An 18271-nucleotide genomic window follows, 5' to 3' on the forward strand; every position below is an offset into this window, starting at 1 on the left:
GATTTGCTTATATACTTCTACTTACTTTTATTTTTGTACCTTCTATTTTTTTTTAAATCTGTTTCAGGACTAGCATCTGCCAGATGTCTTAAAAGAACTAAAAGCCAGGAACTGAAGCATGGGGAAGAAAAGAGGAAGACTAGGGAAGTGGGGAATTTGTTTTATATTCTTAATCCTTTATATTGCTGCATATATCACAACGACATCCTTTTTCCCTTTCAAATGAAGTACAAGCTGAAATATACAGGCTCCTGTTTAGAAAACAGTTTAAGGAGCCAATGCCAATGGGATTTAAGTACTGGCTGTGACAACTCATACCACTGTGATAAAATATAGTTATGTGAAACTCAGCAATATAATGGTCCATCTCAGTTCTGCTACCGCAGCAAGGTAAAGCATGTAATCTTCTTTTGACTTCCTGTGCTCACAGGGATGTTTTAAGGCTTAGCATTTTTAAGCAGTTAGAGGGTGTTCCAAGGAAACACTAAACACAAACAAATTGGTATTTAACTTCAGGTATGTATTATTAAACAAGCCTTACATCACAATGAAATCTGACACTACAACTTCATCTCCAGCAGATCTTCTGTTTGCCAACATCATTAATATGTTTTAAAATAAAAAGTAAGCAGAAGACTCAAAATTTAGTTCTTCATTGGAATTTGCTTGTTTTGTTGTGCTTTTTCTTTTTAGTAGTTTCCACAAAAGCAGGTGCTGAACGACAATTTCAGTCAACAAAATGTATAATATTATATATATGAAGTTTTAGAGCACTAAATTCAGATGAGTTTTTCTTTGCAATTAATCCTTCCAGTTGCTGTAACATGTTAAAAAAAACTCCATGACATTCCTTTGATGTTTCTGTTACTTGAGGCAACAAAAAGAGCCCTCATGATTTCCACTGTCAGTTTTGTTTCAGCAAAACACAGCATGAATGAACCTGTGTAATGAATTAGGTGGCTTTAGATCAATCAGTACATCCTCCTGAATCTCAATGCCTCCAGCTTTCAGTTCAACATAACTTGTATGCTACAAAGACTAAAAAATTAGTCTTGTTACTCATGCATAATAGAAGTATTTGATTTATACATGACTAAGTTTTAGAGACAACTCATCTCAAGAGCTCAAAAGTCTTGATCATTACGTTATTATAAAAATAAATTAGGATTTTTAAGTCTTCTCTCAACTTAAACATGGATTTCCGCTCCATCTTTTGTTTTGCCCTAACACACTATTTGTCCCTTTCCAGAACTGTCCAGTGGATCAAATGTGTAGAAGTAGGATATCCTATTTGTGGTTATTCTGCAACTGCTCTTCAATCACTCGCAGGATATATCTCTATGTATAGCTTAACATATATCTTGCTTTTCAAAAGTTCAAGGGTAGTAGGATAAAACAGGGCCACTAATGGGGTGCTTGAAACGTAATTTTCTCCAGGTATCTGGAGATGCTCCAGTCTTCAAGACAGCAGTATGTAAAGTTTCTGAAACACAGAACACAGTCTCAGCTACATATAATATTGCAAGGGAACTTAGGCCACCATTCTCCCTTATCCTAAAGAAGAAGAGTAAGGTGTTACTCTGGCAAAGGAAAGTTAATACTGAATTATTTTTTTAATTATATATATTGCTAGCCTTTATGACTGCTTGGAAGATTTGGCAAACCTAGGTGAAACCAGAGACAGCTGTCCTGGTTTATCTGTACTGGTTGCAAATGTCACCAGTTGCAGTCCATGATGCAACTTCTAGGTGCCGGTTATTGCCAAGCACTGTCAAGGGATGAGGTTGTATGGCAGCTCCAGGAAAATTCACCTGGATTTGACTGAACTATCTACTAACAAGTAGATTGGACTAACTGATGGGTTAGACTTTTTCTACAGGCTACACTCAGATGACTGCATCTGCTGGTGGCGATATGCGATCAGTAAGACATCTTCAGTAATAATGTGATGACAAATACCTGGGGGATGTATTCTGTAGCCTCAATGCAAACTCAGTACTCCACTTGGTACTCCAGGACAGATCTGTACAATGCATGCTTTGCAAAGCAGAACAATCCTGAGAAGTACCATTTACTGTTTGACCTGTTGACTGCCCAAAAAGCACAGAAAGCAACAGAGCAAACTGTGTTCTTACTTTTCACCTGTAGAACTTCTGAGTTAAGTATAGCTAGCATTTTTATGAAATAGCTGTAAAATTATCCCTGAATATTGTCTCTTTTAATTAAGCAACGTCTTTATTTTGTGAGAATTATTTTTTGTGTGTGTTTTTTTTTCTTTTATTTTCTGGATTTTAACTAAATGATGTCTTTACTTCAGTTGACTTTATGAAAACATTTTTAACTATTCTGCAGAAAATGATACGTGTTCTCTATCACAATTTACAACATATGTTTATCATTGATGCATTCTTTTTTAGAAAAAGTTCCTTTAACAGTATAAATCTGAGTCTACAATAGTTTATAATCTATTTGGCTTGGGATAATAACCTTAACATGAAAGACAATGAAACCAGAGACTGGCATCAGTATCAGATGAGACTTATTTCAGCAGATGCTAAACAAATAGATGGAACATCCTGCTGAGCTGAGGCTTCCAGTGCTTCTGCACCACGGTTTTCTGAGAACATAGCCTCTATCACAGCACATTCAGTTCACTTCCACATAATGGATGTGAAGGTTCTGATAAAATGCTCTCCAAGCTTACATTTTGGTCCCTAAACATTTCAGTATATTGTTTATCTCTTGCCATATTTATTTGATGGTTGGAGCAGGCTTCTAGTTCATACAAGAAGTACAGAGTCACTAGTATGAAAGTGGTACCATGCAAATTTTAGCTTGTGTTCTTTAACAATGTTTATGCCATTAGTTATGAATTACAAATCTATATTTTTCCCTATTCTAACTGCTTGAAAACCATGACAATTAAGAACTGCTGGCTAAAGAAGATTTGATCTTTAGTCATGGAGAATTGACCCAAAACACTAATGTCCTGTTTACAACTGAGTGTTCTTCATTGCAGCTTGGACTTGAAAATTATTGCATGCATTAAACATCAGAAAGCATACAATTCACAATCTATCATAAATATGCAGGTAATCTGCATGATGCTACCAACTTACACACCAGTCTCAGTTTCAAGGACCCAGCACAAAATCCTAGATCAAATGGTGATAGATAGCAAGTACTTATTAACATTGACTTTTCCAAAAAGTAAATGCTTTAGCCCCACTACATAATTAATTACCAAGCCTTTCATCTGGTTCCTAAGAAACAAGCTCTCAAAATGCTTTCAGAACTATTTAGCATTTTAAATTATCATCTTTTCTGCACACAGACATTTATGCTGTAGATAGATGTTGCACCTCATAACGAAAAAAAAAAAGAGATAAGCATGGTTAAATACATTTCAAGGCTGCCAAGATAAAAGAGCCAAGGGACTGCAACCTGATGTGGATAATTACACCAATTTCAAAATGTCTTTGTTAATTCAGGAAAAAAGTAATGGTACCATTGTAGATTTTGGGGGGTGACCTGGACCCTCAAATCTAGACTCCAGATAAACAACAAATTAATGTTTTTCATCAGAAATGTTCAAGGAAAAAAAAAAACTAATAAAGTTACAGAAAAGGTATTTATAGTGCTAATTTATTTTCTATTTAGCAGCAAATTTCTCTGTCTTATGATCAAAAAAATACCTTACATTATATTTTTATCCCTTAGAACTATCAGTTAACATGTAAATAACAGGATTGCTAAGACTATAGTAAAAATAAAACACAATACATTGCCATGAGTTTATTACTTTTCTCAGTATTCAGTATGAGTAAGTATAATAACTTTAAATAGCATGGAAAAATCTAGTTATAAAAGCAAAGAATACATGAACTAACTAGACATACCTCTTACTCATCCTTTCCCTGTGAAACATTAGAAGTTTTAATGCCAAAGTTTATTTAGAGAGAAGCTCACAAATTAAAAACTTTTCTGACACATTCACCTACAGTTTCTTTTCTTTTCTTTTTCTTTTAAGTTTCAGCCTTGGGCTGACTGGTTATGTTCACATGATTTTAAGTAATTGAGATAGCACATGTTAAGGAAGATAATACCCTGAATTTGAAGTTATTGCTTTACACATCAAATGTATTAATAAATCATACAAGACTCAGTCTACTGGAATATGAAATAAAACAAGTTTCAGTTAAGCAACCAGGAACCTTTTTCAGCAACTCTAAAAAAAGAACAGGTACCTCTTAAGCACCGACTAGATTATTTAAGCCTACTGATTAAGGTCAACAAAGCTTCTCAAAAGGGAAGGCAGAAAAAATGAAATAATAATAATAAAAAAAAGAACACGGACAGAAAAAGACAAGGAAAAAGGTGAGAATAATCTGCAAGACAGACATGGTCTGTATCATGACTGAAAGATCAACAACACAGTTCATACTGCAGCCAGTTTTTTTACCAGAGCTATCCTAGCCACATCCCTTCCTGTAGATAAAGATTGTTCTGCCTCCTAATACACAAACACAATGCCTCTGCTGTACATAGGAAAGAGCTTCTTACAAGAAAAGATGCCTTTTGCAAATTAAACTTGCATACATGCAGTGGATTTTGCTGGCAGTTATCTTTGTTAGGGATGAGTAATGACTTGAACCAGTGGTGATATGCTATCAAAACCTTGTAACCTAATTCTGGCCAGCAGGACATAATTCTGCCACCAAAAATGCAAAAAAGATTGCAGTGCTCTCTCCTGAATCATGGTAATTTGATAATATTCTTGAAAACCATAAACAGATACCATTAGCAAAGAACAATCCTCTAGCCATATGACAGCAGAAAGCACAAAATGACATGACATTAGAGGATCCTATGACTGTATAATGGAAAAAAAATCCAAGAAAATTTTTGGAAACTGATTTGCTAAAAGGTTATAGGATGCTATTTAAGATATTTAATTTCCAACATGTTGTATTAATTGTATTCCATGTACTGAAACATCCAGGATTCATCTCATATTGTAAATGTTTTTAAAATAGTAGCATTTTGACTTAGTAAATATTCCCATTTATTCTGTCCTTGTCTGTCCATGCCCTGATCCATTCTCCCATGCAACTGTGCTCTTTGTGTCAATGCTCCTCCAGGAGAGCCTGGGATGTTCACATTTCTGTATTAAATTTCAGAAGGTGTTCAACAAAAGTATCTTCAGAAAAAACAGGTATAAAAAGCAAGTTGTTCAGCCTGTAATTTGGGAACATCAGTTGGAATTTTTCTTTTCAGTATTTTTCCAATCCAACAAGCAAACCCTCACCCCTGCCAACCGAGCAGAACAAAAACATCCGAGCCGTAAAAAAAAAAAAAAAAGCAAAAAAAAGCTGAATCTATCAATTGTGACAAAAACAATGTTTAACAAATCTTATCTTGGCACACCCTGGTGAAATGAAGTTACAGATTGCTAATGTTTATTTCAGCAGGCTCACCATGGCAACTGAAATCATTGCATATTTAGGTTTACAAAATTTAGTATTTTTTTCCAGCTTGGATCTGTTTTCTTGTGATCAGCAATTAGAAAAAAATGTGTGCACACATTACTAAATTGAATAAAATCAGTTTCACAGCACATACCTATGATGGCCGATATGTCTTGCTCTTTTAATGTGCCCAACTCCTTTACATCCTGCTGTGGGACACCCTCCATGCTCTAACGCTTCCACTAACTCCAAGGGACCTGTATGTCAGGGGAAATTACATACGAAATTACAAATGTTGTCTAGTTTTTAGAAGTTACATTAAATATGCAGGGATACTAGAGTATCATATTAAACATGAAGAAGAAATAAGTAAACAAAACTTAATGTAGTTAAAAATGCATTTTGCAAAAGCATGATGGAGATTCAAACAATCTATTCCACTGGAGAAATAAAATTACTCCAAGTAAGTTTCTACAGGAGAGCTATATCTGTATAAAGAATGTTATTCTTAAAGGAACTGTAAGACTTCAAATTTATCTCCTATTAACTACCTGGTTGTTTTGCAAGAGCACAGACACTCCGTTGTTCTTGAAGACAGGGAACTGTTCATAATGAGTACTGACCTCCATTTTCAGCTTGAATTTTCCAGTAAGCAAGAGGTGAAAACAAAGGCTGAAAATAATACTAAAAATACTATCACTTGTCACTTGAGAAAAAGAGACCAACACCCTCCTCACTGTAAACTTCTTTCAGGTAGCTATAGAAAGCAATGAGGTCTCCCCTCGAACTCTTCTCCATGCTAAACAACCCCAATTTCCTCAGCCATTCCTCTTAAGTCTTGTTTTCTAGTCCCTTCACCAGCTTCATTAGTCTCTGCACACACGTGAGCAACTCAACATCCTTCTTGTAGCAAGGGGCCCAAAACTGAACACAGTATTCATGGAATCACAGAATGGTCTGAGTTGGAAGGGACCTTAAAGACCATTTAATTCCAACCTCCCTGCCATGGACAGGGACACCTCCCTCTAGATCAGGTTGGGATGTGGTCTCACCACTACTGAGTACAGAGGGACCATCACTTCCCTAGTATTGAGGGCCAGGCTATTTCTGATGCAGGCCAGGATGGGATTGGCCTTCTCAGCCACCCAGGCACACTATTGGCTTGTGTTCAACTGTCTGCCAACCAGACTGCCCAGGTCCTTTTCTTCTGGGCAACTTCCCAGCTACTTTCCCAAGGCCTAATCCACTGCATGGAGTTGTTATGACCCACAGTCAGGACCTGTCACTTAGGCTTGTTGAATGTCATGTAACTGGATTCAGCCCATTGATCCAGCCTATCCAGACCCCTCTGCAGAGCACCTACTCTCAAGCAGATCCACAATCCCACCTAACTTGGTGTTGTCTACAGACTTACTGAGAGTGGACTCAATCCCCTCATCCAAAGCACTGATAAAAATGTTAAATAAAATTGGCCCCAATACTGAGCCCTGGGGAACATCACTGGTGTCCAGCGTCCAAGTGGCTTGAACTCCATTCACTATGACTCTTTGAGCCTGGCTATTCTGCCAGTTCTTCACCCAGTGACCTGTACACCCATCCAAACCTTTAGCAGCCAGTTTCTGCAGGAGAATACTGTGAGATGGTGTCAAATGCTTTACTAAAGTACAGGTAAACAGCATCTACTAAACCCTTCCCTCATCTACTAAGCAGGTCATCTTGTCATAGCAGACCAGGTTAGTAAGGCAGGACCTGCCCTTCATAAACCCATGCTGGCTGCTTCTGATCACTTGATTGTTCCATACGTGCCATGTGATGGCACTCAGGATGATCTGCTTCATAACTTTCCGTATCTCCAGGGTCAAACTGACAGGCCTGTAATTGCCTGGATCCTCCTTCCTGTCCTTCTTGTATACTGTATATTCACTAACCTCCAGACAACTGGAACCTCCAGTTAGCCAGAACTGCTGGTAAATTATTGAAAATGGCTTGTTAAGCACTTTGCCAGCTCCTTCGGTACCCTTGGATGAATTCTGTCTGGTCCCATAGACTTATGAACATTCAAAACATGTCCAGAAGTATTTTTAACAAATGCCACCTATGCTAATGTTACAACACTGTAGCTACACCCAAGACCCAAGACTTCTATAGGCTTTAAATGGGTGTAATAGAATGTTATATTTTCTACATTTATTCAAAATTGATGCCTATAACATACCAAGTTAGTGGACTCAGAGGAAGAGTTAACCTGCTATAATGGCTGTTGTGAAGGACAGTCCTGCCTCACAGTCCCATTACAGATCTCTGAAGGGGTCAACAAGTGTATGGTAATTCAAGATCCTATGGGTTGTGACATACAGTTCCATGAAAACATCGACTCAGTGACCAGTAACAGTTAAGGAGGCAAATAAAATGAAAGGATTTACATTGTGAGTGACTACAGAACAATACAGGATATCACTATTCTACTTTATCTATTGCTTTCTTAAATATTTTCTGCACATTTATCTGGTTGCTGTATCTCAGTATAGCAAAACTGACAATCTTTTTGTCCATGTTGACCTTCTCTCAACCCAGGTATGAAGTAGCCTCCTTACAAGGAATGACTAAGTAAGGTAAGACACTTCCAACCAGAAACAAAGTAGATAAACAGGAAAATTCTGGAAGAACGGGTAGGTTCAGATAACCAAGCTACCACATGTAGCTTGAAGATATGCAGTCTTGTCAATAATGAGACATAATGTGGTATCACATTTATGTGTTGCTTGTTTACTGGCAGACAGACTGACAACTGGATCAGTTGGGATCCTGTAGAAATAAGTGAAATTGGACAAAAAAAAAAAAAAGAAAAAAGAAAGAAAAAAGCAGTATCCTTATTTGAAAACTCATCACTTATCGTAGAATTGGAAAATGCATCTGCTGGGTGTTCAAAAAATATTACAGTAACTTCTCCATTCCTATTTGCACATCCAGATACAAAGAATCTGAGCTTCTACAAGGAACTTCTTTAGGACTTGGCTTGTCAAGACAAACTGTCTCCAGATCTTCAGGAAAACTGACCCAGTAACTTGACCACCAAAATATTCCTTCATACAGTCCAGTACTCCTTCATACAATTTTCATAGCAAGACAAAAAAGTTCTTCATATAATTCAGAAGTGCTTAAAATCAGGCAAGATAAAATGTAGTTTAAAGCTGGAAAAAAAGCTTTTTTTTCTTTTTTTTTCTTTTTTTTTTCTTTTTCTTAAGGAATCAGTATTATATTAATTTTCCCATTTGCTTGTATCCAATGATAATGCTATGCACTCATTCTATGCACAACATAGAAAAAACATGTCCCAAAATACAGAAAAGCTTACTGGAACAAAATCAAAACATCTAAATATAAAGTACTTTCCTCTGTTCTGTTGAATATCTACACTTGTGTGAACCCTTAAATAATAAACTCAGTTTCTCTTCAATTTTGTAAAGAAAAAAAAAAAGCTGATTTTTTTGGTAAAGAGTCATTGAAGCATAAAAATAATGTAATTAGAAGGCATGTGCTAGAAACAAAATTTCCTTGGAAACAATATTAATATTCTTATGCTATTCTACATTCTATACTATTATCATACAGTAATAACACAAAGCCATACTGTTGAAAGAATATAGTATTCAGTAATCATCCAAGTCTAGTTTGGAAGAATGTATTATTCAGTAATCACCCAATTTTAATAGTATTCCTGCAGTGAACTACTCTTTTTCTATTTAAAGAATGGTTACTTCCCCTTCTGTCATATTGTCCATCTTCCTTTCTCTTACTAACCTAATATCAAAATATCATTTCCTACAATTGCATACTAGAAGAGATGAACAGTGGCTCCTCCTTTGTGACCACCTAAAGGAAACGACATATTCTATGTGAAGGACATCTGCAGTTTTGTTTCTTTTAACACCTCCAACAAAATGAAGTTATGTGTTTTACACTCCCACCTAGGTTAAAACAATTTTTCTTCAATCACAGGTAATAGAAATGTCACAAACTTATTATTTTTTTTTTGCTGTATGATAGAACTTTTATTTATGTGGCCACATACTACTTTTTCCCTCTGGACTCTTCCTTCATTGAGTATACAGGATGCACATCCCAATTTAAGAAGCAGAGACGCAGCATCCTATTTTCCCCTCATTATTCACTTTGTGTTTTGGCACTTACGGCGCTCTATTCAGACTCTGCTTTGAAGGCAGAATGATTAACTTCCTAACAGGCAGTCATCACTGCACCACTGGAGTGCTCAGAAAACTAATGAATATACTCTGATCGCACTCTTGATAGGAAACATTTCTTCTTGACATTTTAGAAATGCTGAACTGAGGTACAGAGATTTTCAGGTAATACATTCACACTTTTTGTGTGTGCCTTATCCCTGTTATTTTGCATTCAACTTTTCAAAGTACTTAGCGTTGTTCAGCATTTCTTATTTTTCAAGCACAGCTCTTTCCAATCTCAGTTACAGCTGTGAACACTCAGCACTTACGCAAACCATACCTCAGAGTCACAAGTCAAGTACCTATAATGTAAGCCCAGAAAAGAGCACTTGGTTAAAAATCATCTGTTCAAAAATTTGTCTAGTGTGTTTTCACTAACTCTATCTAGAAACACAGTGGCACAGGCTGGATTATCTTTACCACCAAAGTGTCTTCTCCCTGTAACCTCCAGTCTCATTAATGACAGACCTCCCACTTCTTCAACAAGCAAAGCGAAATCCACGGAGAGGGCAAGCTGATGAAGACAGTATTATTATTGGTACTATGCTTCTGTTTGATTCATCTTCAGCATGGGCAGCATTTTGTCTCTTTGCTCTGCTGAAGATGAAAAGAAAGGTAGCTGGTTTTGAGGATTTGACACAGCACTTGAAAGGAGCACCTTCTCAGTGCAGTCTGGACTCCTCTGTGCTAAAAGCACACTAAGTTTCAAGAGGACGTAGACAGAAGATTTTAAGAGTAATCCCCTGGCCCTACTGAAGTACCACAGCATTCTCATCACTGGCTTCAAGAGGGTCTGGATTTCACACAACAGATCTTTATTAATGCTTCAGGTTTTGACTCTAGTTCTTATACACACAGACAAACATTGTATTTCGATTATAGTAAGGACCAGTAAAACTATCTATGAAAAAGTGATTAATTAGTGACATTTCAATTTATGTTGATTTTGCACTAAATGTCACATTTACATTACTTTGCATATCCTAGTTGTTACTCTTCCTTGGACAGCACTGGCAGAAAAAACATTAGCATGGTACACAGGCCTTTTAACGTCTCTACATTATAATATGATTTCTCTTACTAAGTGGGGGTTGAAGAGGGTGTCCCGTTTTTGTACACCAGCCTGCAGGATGGATATCAGGGCTATCTACATCAGTCCAATAATCATAAATACTATCCCAGCCATCAAAATGGACCTAAAATTAAAAAAGAGAACAATGCATTTTAGATGAGAAAGATTCTCTATACAATCAGTTTCCCTGAGTAATCTCTAGAAATGCTAACTCTGTTAGACAAGTTAATTTAAGAAAATTATGGGTGTTACAGAGAAGATACATAGATATTAAATTCTGGACTCAGATACACTTTCAGTGAAGTAAAGAGAGAGGTGTCATTTAGTTATTTACCAGGTCTTACATCAGCAGGCTCAAATCCTTAGAGTAAAGCAAGACAAGTTCAGTTCTCACATTAATACTTAAATTAAGCATGAAATTCTGCCTTTTTTTTTCTGTCAATGGCATTTATCCATTTTAAAAATAAATAAATAAATAAACAGCACACAAGTAACAATCTTATTAAAATCAGACCATACAAGATAAGGAGTTGAAGCTGAAGAGAAAACAAAGTGTGTGACATCCCAGAAAATCACCAGTACGTGGTATATATCTTTTTCAGACAAAAGCTAAATGTATTCAGCTCTTAACCTCTGTACTCCTAAGAAATCTGTCATGCATGTGCATATTCATGTACACACACTCATTCTCAAACAGAACTCGTTCAACATACGCTCTAGAGACAATTAAAAAAAACACTCAAGAAGCTACAAATCCTATCGTATTAATAAACTAGACTTGAGAGGGTTCCCCCCCATTTTTTTTTAATGACCAACTTAATGCTTAGGTAGAAAGTGACTTCTGATTACTCCCTACCACTGACTAATTTAGGTTCAAAATGGAATGTCAGCTGCATTTCCCGCTTGAAATACAGGTATGCCTAATAAACCTGTAGCAACTGCAAACACAAATACCCTTCATCTCCATCTAACTGGATATCTGGCATATGTCAGTCCTAACAGTCAAGGGCTTCACTGAGTAAACTGCTTTTGTACAATAAAACAAAAAATAATTCAAGCATACAACTTCTGGAAAATTGTAGTTTCTTAAAAATACATTATCTGAAATGAATCCAATCTAAAGTCCATAATTACTATAAACTTCAGAATTGCGGAAGTTACTGACAAGGCACAAGAGATCAGGGTTCATTTTTTATATCTCACTTGTATTATCTCTCTCCTCTCTCTGGAATTTTACACGGACAGGTTCAGTTAAACCAGGCCAAATATTTTACCAGTCCTAATACAAATATCATAGCAGCCCTTCAACATTTGATTATTAAATCATCATTTCTCTCAATAAAATAGACAACTATTTTACATTAACTATTCCCAAAACAATTTCCCAACATATTCATTTCTTCTCTCTTATTACCTATGTCAGCAAATGCAACTTAGAGGATAACAGAACAATCTCTTCCAAAGGAGTTATATGCATATTAATCAGTGAAAACAACGAGCAAAAGCTTAGAAGGACACAACTAAATCACTCTTTTGCTTAATTTTACAACTATAGGATTTTGTTTTTTTCTAAGTACTCATCAGAAACTCAAGCAGGATGGTATAGTAAGACAGAGAAACTTACTTTTATTCTATAGTCATCAGTATCTACAATAGTTGCTACTCTGATAAATACTGGATTTCTCTTGTCAACCACTTCAAGTTTCATATTTTTCTGAAAGCCATGAGAAGGTTTCTAGAAAAAAAAAAAAAAAAAGAATTTTGTGAAACAGAAGAAAAAACTCAACACCCTCATACAATTGTATAGTATGTAAAATCCATAGAAAACTTCCTGCATTCACTTTCTCAAATCTGCCCTTCTCCAACAAATCCAAATATAAAATGATAATTCAAACCAATTTTATTAAACTACAAAAGCAAATAACTACTTCAGGATACCAGATTCTCCATTCAAACCTTCCATGCAAGCAACTAGAGCTCTTTATTTTAAACCAGTTTGTTTGTTTTCCTTAAACTCTCCAGAAAAATTATTCCAGAGATTTTGGTCTTTTGCCATCAGTTTCAGTGTAGTATTGCATGAAACGTTACATAACAGCAGAATGTTATAGAATGAAACTTCTTCATAGAATGAAACTTCTATGTAATTGTCTACAGGAAACATATTTTTCTTTTTAGTGTGTGTTTTCTTGTCATAGATCACATGCCCTTTTTCAGTCTCCTAGTGGAAATATAAGTAATCCATAGTATGACAGTAAACATTCACTCAGAACAAACAGGGCCAAATACCCATTTCATAATACTATTTTGTCAAAATAGTTGGCTATGCTAGGAGTATCACATTTTATCTTTCTTATATACAGCTATGAAACCTAAAGCAAAATTTATTTCTGTTTTAAAGGAATATATGTACAAGACATATTAAGGTTTTTATTTTAGATTCCCAGGAAAATAATATCTCTGTCCCCCTAAGACTTTCTATCATGACATTCCAGAAAATCAATGCTTTTTTCATAGCTGAAGCACAGGAACTGTTTTCTCCCATAATACAGTACAAAATATGGTGACTGTCTCAGAAAGACTTCATCCAAATTCCAAGGCAATTACCATTCTATTCCCATTAAATATGCTTTCTTACTTTTATCATAATTTGTATTTATATTAGTACAGAAAGCAGAGAAGGGATTTCCTCTGGCTCTGAAACCAAAAGGCAGAGTACAGCTGATGCCCATACTGTCAAGATCTCCTTCCTCTCCATCCTCAAAGCCAGATGGATAGCCTCATCTGAACTATTTTCTGCAGCTGGTCCTGGAACCATGCTAATCCCCTAAACCATAGCCAGTCACTGTCTGTTAGTACAGTTTCTGGATCAGTTTTGAGCCATACCAGCTAGCACTCTCCCAGTTAAATGCTACCAATCCCTGCATGCCTGTGTCATGTCCCTGCTTAGTTTCCCAGTGCAGGCACAGCCAGCTGGATCCTGCTGCATGGAGGTATCTTCGGGCCAGCTAGTGAGGCATTCCCACCCCTGAGCCTCTGTGGGGTGGCAATTCCCTGAATGGCAAAGGGAGAAGTTAAAATATGTGTGCTTGGAAAGAAAATTAACAGATTTGCTTTTAGCTTGATGTACTCAAGGTCACAGCCCTCCATTGTTTTGCCAAGGACTATTCCTCTCAGATATAATCAAATACTTCCTTAATTCTTGCTGAGAATGTAGTATTGAGACACATTAATAAGAAGAAAGGATGTGCAGGGACAAACAGCACAAAAAAAATAAATTTTGGTGAGCTAATGACCCCTGGAACTGCTATAAGCACCACTTTTCCTGCTGTCGCTACTTCAGTCCTTAGCAAAGTGTTATTCAGAATTTGTGTCTAATCTGAAAAAAAGCTCAGGGAAACCAACTTCTGAGTGCTCTGAAGCAAGGGGCTAGGGGCTACCAACTACCTGATGCTGGCTCCTGTCAGTGATGCCTTCTGCATCCTCACTGAAAATCCCAAGAGCTCACTACTGACAGGGAAGATAGGTGTCACTGAAAGAAACTAGCAAATACTAACCTGAAGTAAAAGAACAGACTACACAAAAATCATAGTTAAGCTTGGGAGCTGTATCTGGATGCTGACCATATGCCCCGTCCAGAAGCTCACAGAAGAAGAAGTCTAATAAACATAATAAACTGCCCTGTGGCTACTGTGGCAGAGAATGGACTAGATGGCCAACCAGCCTGAACTCCTACAGTCATTTTTATGTTCTCACTGTATTACACCACTTAAAATGTAGGGATATAAATATGTATGTTCAAGATACAATATGATGACTCAGTAGCTAACTCATTATTTCTAATAGCTAGACAGTAATTTCCCATTGCAAATTACAGTTGAATTAGTAGTATTTTGTAGCATTTAATTCCATTTATAACAATTAAAATAATAAACTAATAGTAATTATTAATAATAATTATCTGATTTCAGTGAGCTTGCATAGAAATAAACCTCCTATAATGCAACTAATTAACATAAAAACATCATATATGTATTCTCTTCTTTAATTAACCATATGCACTTAAAAGCATGAGAAAAATTTAAGTATTTTCTCACCACTTTAAAAGCCCTTGCAGGTGCAGGTAATGAACTGGTTTCCTCCAGATACTTCTCCCAAGAAAAATGCTTTGCATGTGGATAGTCTGGCACAAAAGAAACATTAGCAAAATAAAACTTTGCCTTGAAAAAATTAATGCATAATGGACAGAATGCCTAACACTTACTTTTAAAATACTGTTTTGACTTATGCTTCAGATTCATAAAATAATTATAAGAAAGGCTATTCCAAACTGTCTCTGATGCATACACCACATACATTTAAAAAACCACCATCTTCTCCTATACAGTACTGAGTAGCTAGCAGAAAGAACAATCACAATTGCTTTGGATTTGAGAATATAAGTAATGTGGACTGATAAAATCTGGCCACCTTATTCAAGAAACTTATTCAAGTATTATAACCCTAATCCTGTATTTTACAAATAATAATTTAGTGGCAAACACAATCTAGTCAGTGATGGCTTTGTACACACATTAGAGCACATCTGACTACTTGCTATGCTTTTAGCAATTTTGTTTTAACCAAATTTCTAAAAAATAGCTGGGACATTTACTATAATAACAATTTACAGGCATCAAAGAAAATGTTGCCCTTCTCAGAAAATGTCATGTTTACAAACACTTTATACAAGTAACACACAGCTTTCCTTTCACAGAACAGGCAGTGCCTGTCCTTCACTTTTAATCTGCACTAGAAGTTTAATGTGAAGTTTAAACATTCTGATTTATCATCTGGAACAGAACAAAACCAATTCTCATTTGTTTTAAAAGGGATTTTGCTGAATAATAGGCTGTAATTAACCTTCTGACAGACAGACTGCTTATGACTTTCTAAGATTGCTGGGCATTAGAATTTCTCTCAAAGCTTATTTTAACCAATTAAAATTTTCCATGTTGTCAGACCATGGATGTCAGTTTCTGCTACAGATCCAGAATGCACAGCTTTCTTCCCCTAAGTCTTCAACTTCATCAGTAAGCTGTTGAACTACTTGGTCCAACTGTACAGTTGACCAACTTCCATTTTGCGGAATAAAAAGGCTTCTTACAGAGTTGAAAGATGGATTGTTCTCTGAAATTCTTTGTTGATATCAGCAGCATGAAAATACTGAAGACTTTGAATATGAACTTCAGCTTGCCCATCTTTCATCAAGTCAATGCTTTTTTTATTTCAACAAAACACTATTTTTTCTGACTAACCTACTCCAATTAGATAAGAAAAATAACAAGAGAATAAATAAAACAGCTATTTATAATTTCAGAAGTATCTAAGCCAGTGTAAGTCACCATTTCTAAGAGAAACGGTTTTATTTCCCAACCAATCCTTCCAGCTCACTGTGATAGAAGTTTTATTTGAGTGATCATAGAGTGATTCAGTCAGGAAACAGATCTAGTTAAAAATTAATCTAGAAAAAAAAACAGAAAGCGTACAAAATTTTTGGTATGAGTGTTGGCCTACATCTTAAACCTTAATTAAATCTTATCAAGCTGTTTGGGGACAAAGTGGTGTAAACTTCAGCATAAAAATGTTCTGATTTGACAGACACACAATTGCTACAGCAGTGCTATGACAGCTAGCCTAACAACTGTCAGGTGATACGGGTGCTGTATCACATTCCCAGGTTCCAGGTACTAGGCTATCATCTGCTTATATACTAGGCTATCAGCTGGTTATATTGCTTTTTAAAGTCCTTTATGTCTGAAAGCTGTAGAGGCACCAAAGGCTAAAGAGATATAAATTGGATAGCAGATATTTTTATAATGCTGTGGTCTGTACTACTTCCCACATAACCATCTTCATTTTCCCATGGCAGGGAGAGCATTTAGTTAAATCAGCTACATGCAACAGCCCTGAAAAGCAGGAGTTTTCTTGTATTTAGTAGTAATTAGTATACTTTCGTTCCTCAGAACTCTCTCACTGTTTTCCTCTCTTCCAAAGAGCCCTTAAAAGTTTGACTCCTTGATCAGACAAGGCAATGTTCTCATCCATGCATTATCATACATATTTAGTTCACATTAAGTTGTTTTTCATACACAATAATCTCACACACCTAGAATTCTCACAATGTAAGCATCACAATAAGTGAATACATTCAGCCAAAAATACAAAGTTGTTCAGATTTCAATGAGTATCTTTCTTGGATAGATTTCTCTATTAAAGCAACATACATGTGCATACTTAATAACAAAATTATATTGTACCTCTGTTCTGAGTAAATTATGTCCTGTAAAAACTAAACTAGCAATACCAATTCTTAATTACAGAAAGAAAAATTCAGGAGAGGTAGCAATAGCCTTATTGTAAGACATAATTCTCCTAGGTGGCTATAACTTCCTTAAATCCTTCAGATGTGTAGTATGATACAAACCTGGCGGGGTGATGAGAGTTCTTTTATGCTCTTTACACCATCCAACTGGATGAATATGGGGGCTAGCTGCCTCACACCTGGGAAAGAAAAAATAACACAGTTCTTCAGACATCCTATTACGCTTATAAAACAGTATATGCTAAAAAGAATTAACAAATTCTAAATAACTTATGATATATTCAACTTACACTTAAACTGCTAACAGTGAAGACATGAACACATTTAACACTGACTTTGTTACTACCTAAACAGGCATAAGGCTTTATTAAAAATTTCACTGAAAGGTCAATAAAACAAGTCTACTAAGTCAGTGGTAGACCTCTATTGGGAAGCTATAATGCTAGACCTGAAAAATTCAGACTCTTGGTAGAAACATGTTGCTTGGTTACAAGAACACACTAAACTATCAGATAGGTGGGGTTTTCCAATGCCAAGACCCAAACTGTGAACCAAAAGTTTAAAGACTTTGATTAATGATCTGAGTTCACCTGGAAGCAGATTCGAAAATCATGCACAACTGCAATAGGCTGACAATAGCAAGCAAAAATTCAATATGAGATTCTAAGTGGTTTAAATGGAGCTATGAACATGTTATTACAACCCAGCAGCACACAAGAAAAGAAGTCTGTGAGAAACTGTCAGCAAAAGAGAATAAAATACCATTTTAGACCTCAAACTGCATGAAAGAATCCAGGACTAATCAGTGAACCAAGACTGTAAATTGCCCTAAGAAGGCTGATCAAATTCTTTCACTGAAGAGACTAACAATTCCTGTATTTTCTATTATGTGCATCAAATTTTGCACAAGTGCCATTGCCTATGGTGCAACACAAGAACCACAGAAGACTAACAGGCAGGGCGAACTACAGCTGATGTGCTGGTGATACCGAGTCAGAAGTTCTCTCCCTGATAGAATAATAGAACCAAATTTGCAATATTTTACTGTGCTTAGTTAGATAGGAGGAAGACTAGAAACTTTGTATGTCTGATACTATGTTACTCACTAATTAGTCAGCCTTATCTG

At 36.1% G+C, this 18271-nt stretch overlaps 1 protein-coding gene across 16 annotated transcripts in view; it reads right to left on the minus strand.

The window, feature by feature from the left end:
* L3MBTL3 (L3MBTL histone methyl-lysine binding protein 3) overlaps positions 1–18271 on the minus strand; it is an 88177-nt gene that overhangs the window by 19256 nt on the left and 50650 nt on the right. For all 16 annotated transcript variants that reach the window (XM_080583860.1, XM_080583864.1, XM_080583861.1 and 13 more), the window contains 5 exons: positions 17248–17324; positions 14879–14964; positions 12409–12519; positions 10794–10908; positions 5623–5725 (listed from right to left, as the gene is read on the minus strand). In XM_080583860.1, the coding sequence (XP_080439986.1) occupies positions 5623–5725; positions 10794–10908; positions 12409–12519; positions 14879–14964; positions 17248–17324 (492 nt within the window). The remainder of the gene's footprint in view (positions 1–5622; positions 5726–10793; positions 10909–12408; positions 12520–14878; positions 14965–17247; positions 17325–18271) is intronic.

Source organism: Anser brachyrhynchus, assembly GCF_964034855.1.
Source record: "Anser brachyrhynchus genome assembly, chromosome: 3".
Lineage (NCBI taxonomy): Eukaryota > Metazoa > Chordata > Aves > Anseriformes > Anatidae > Anser > Anser brachyrhynchus.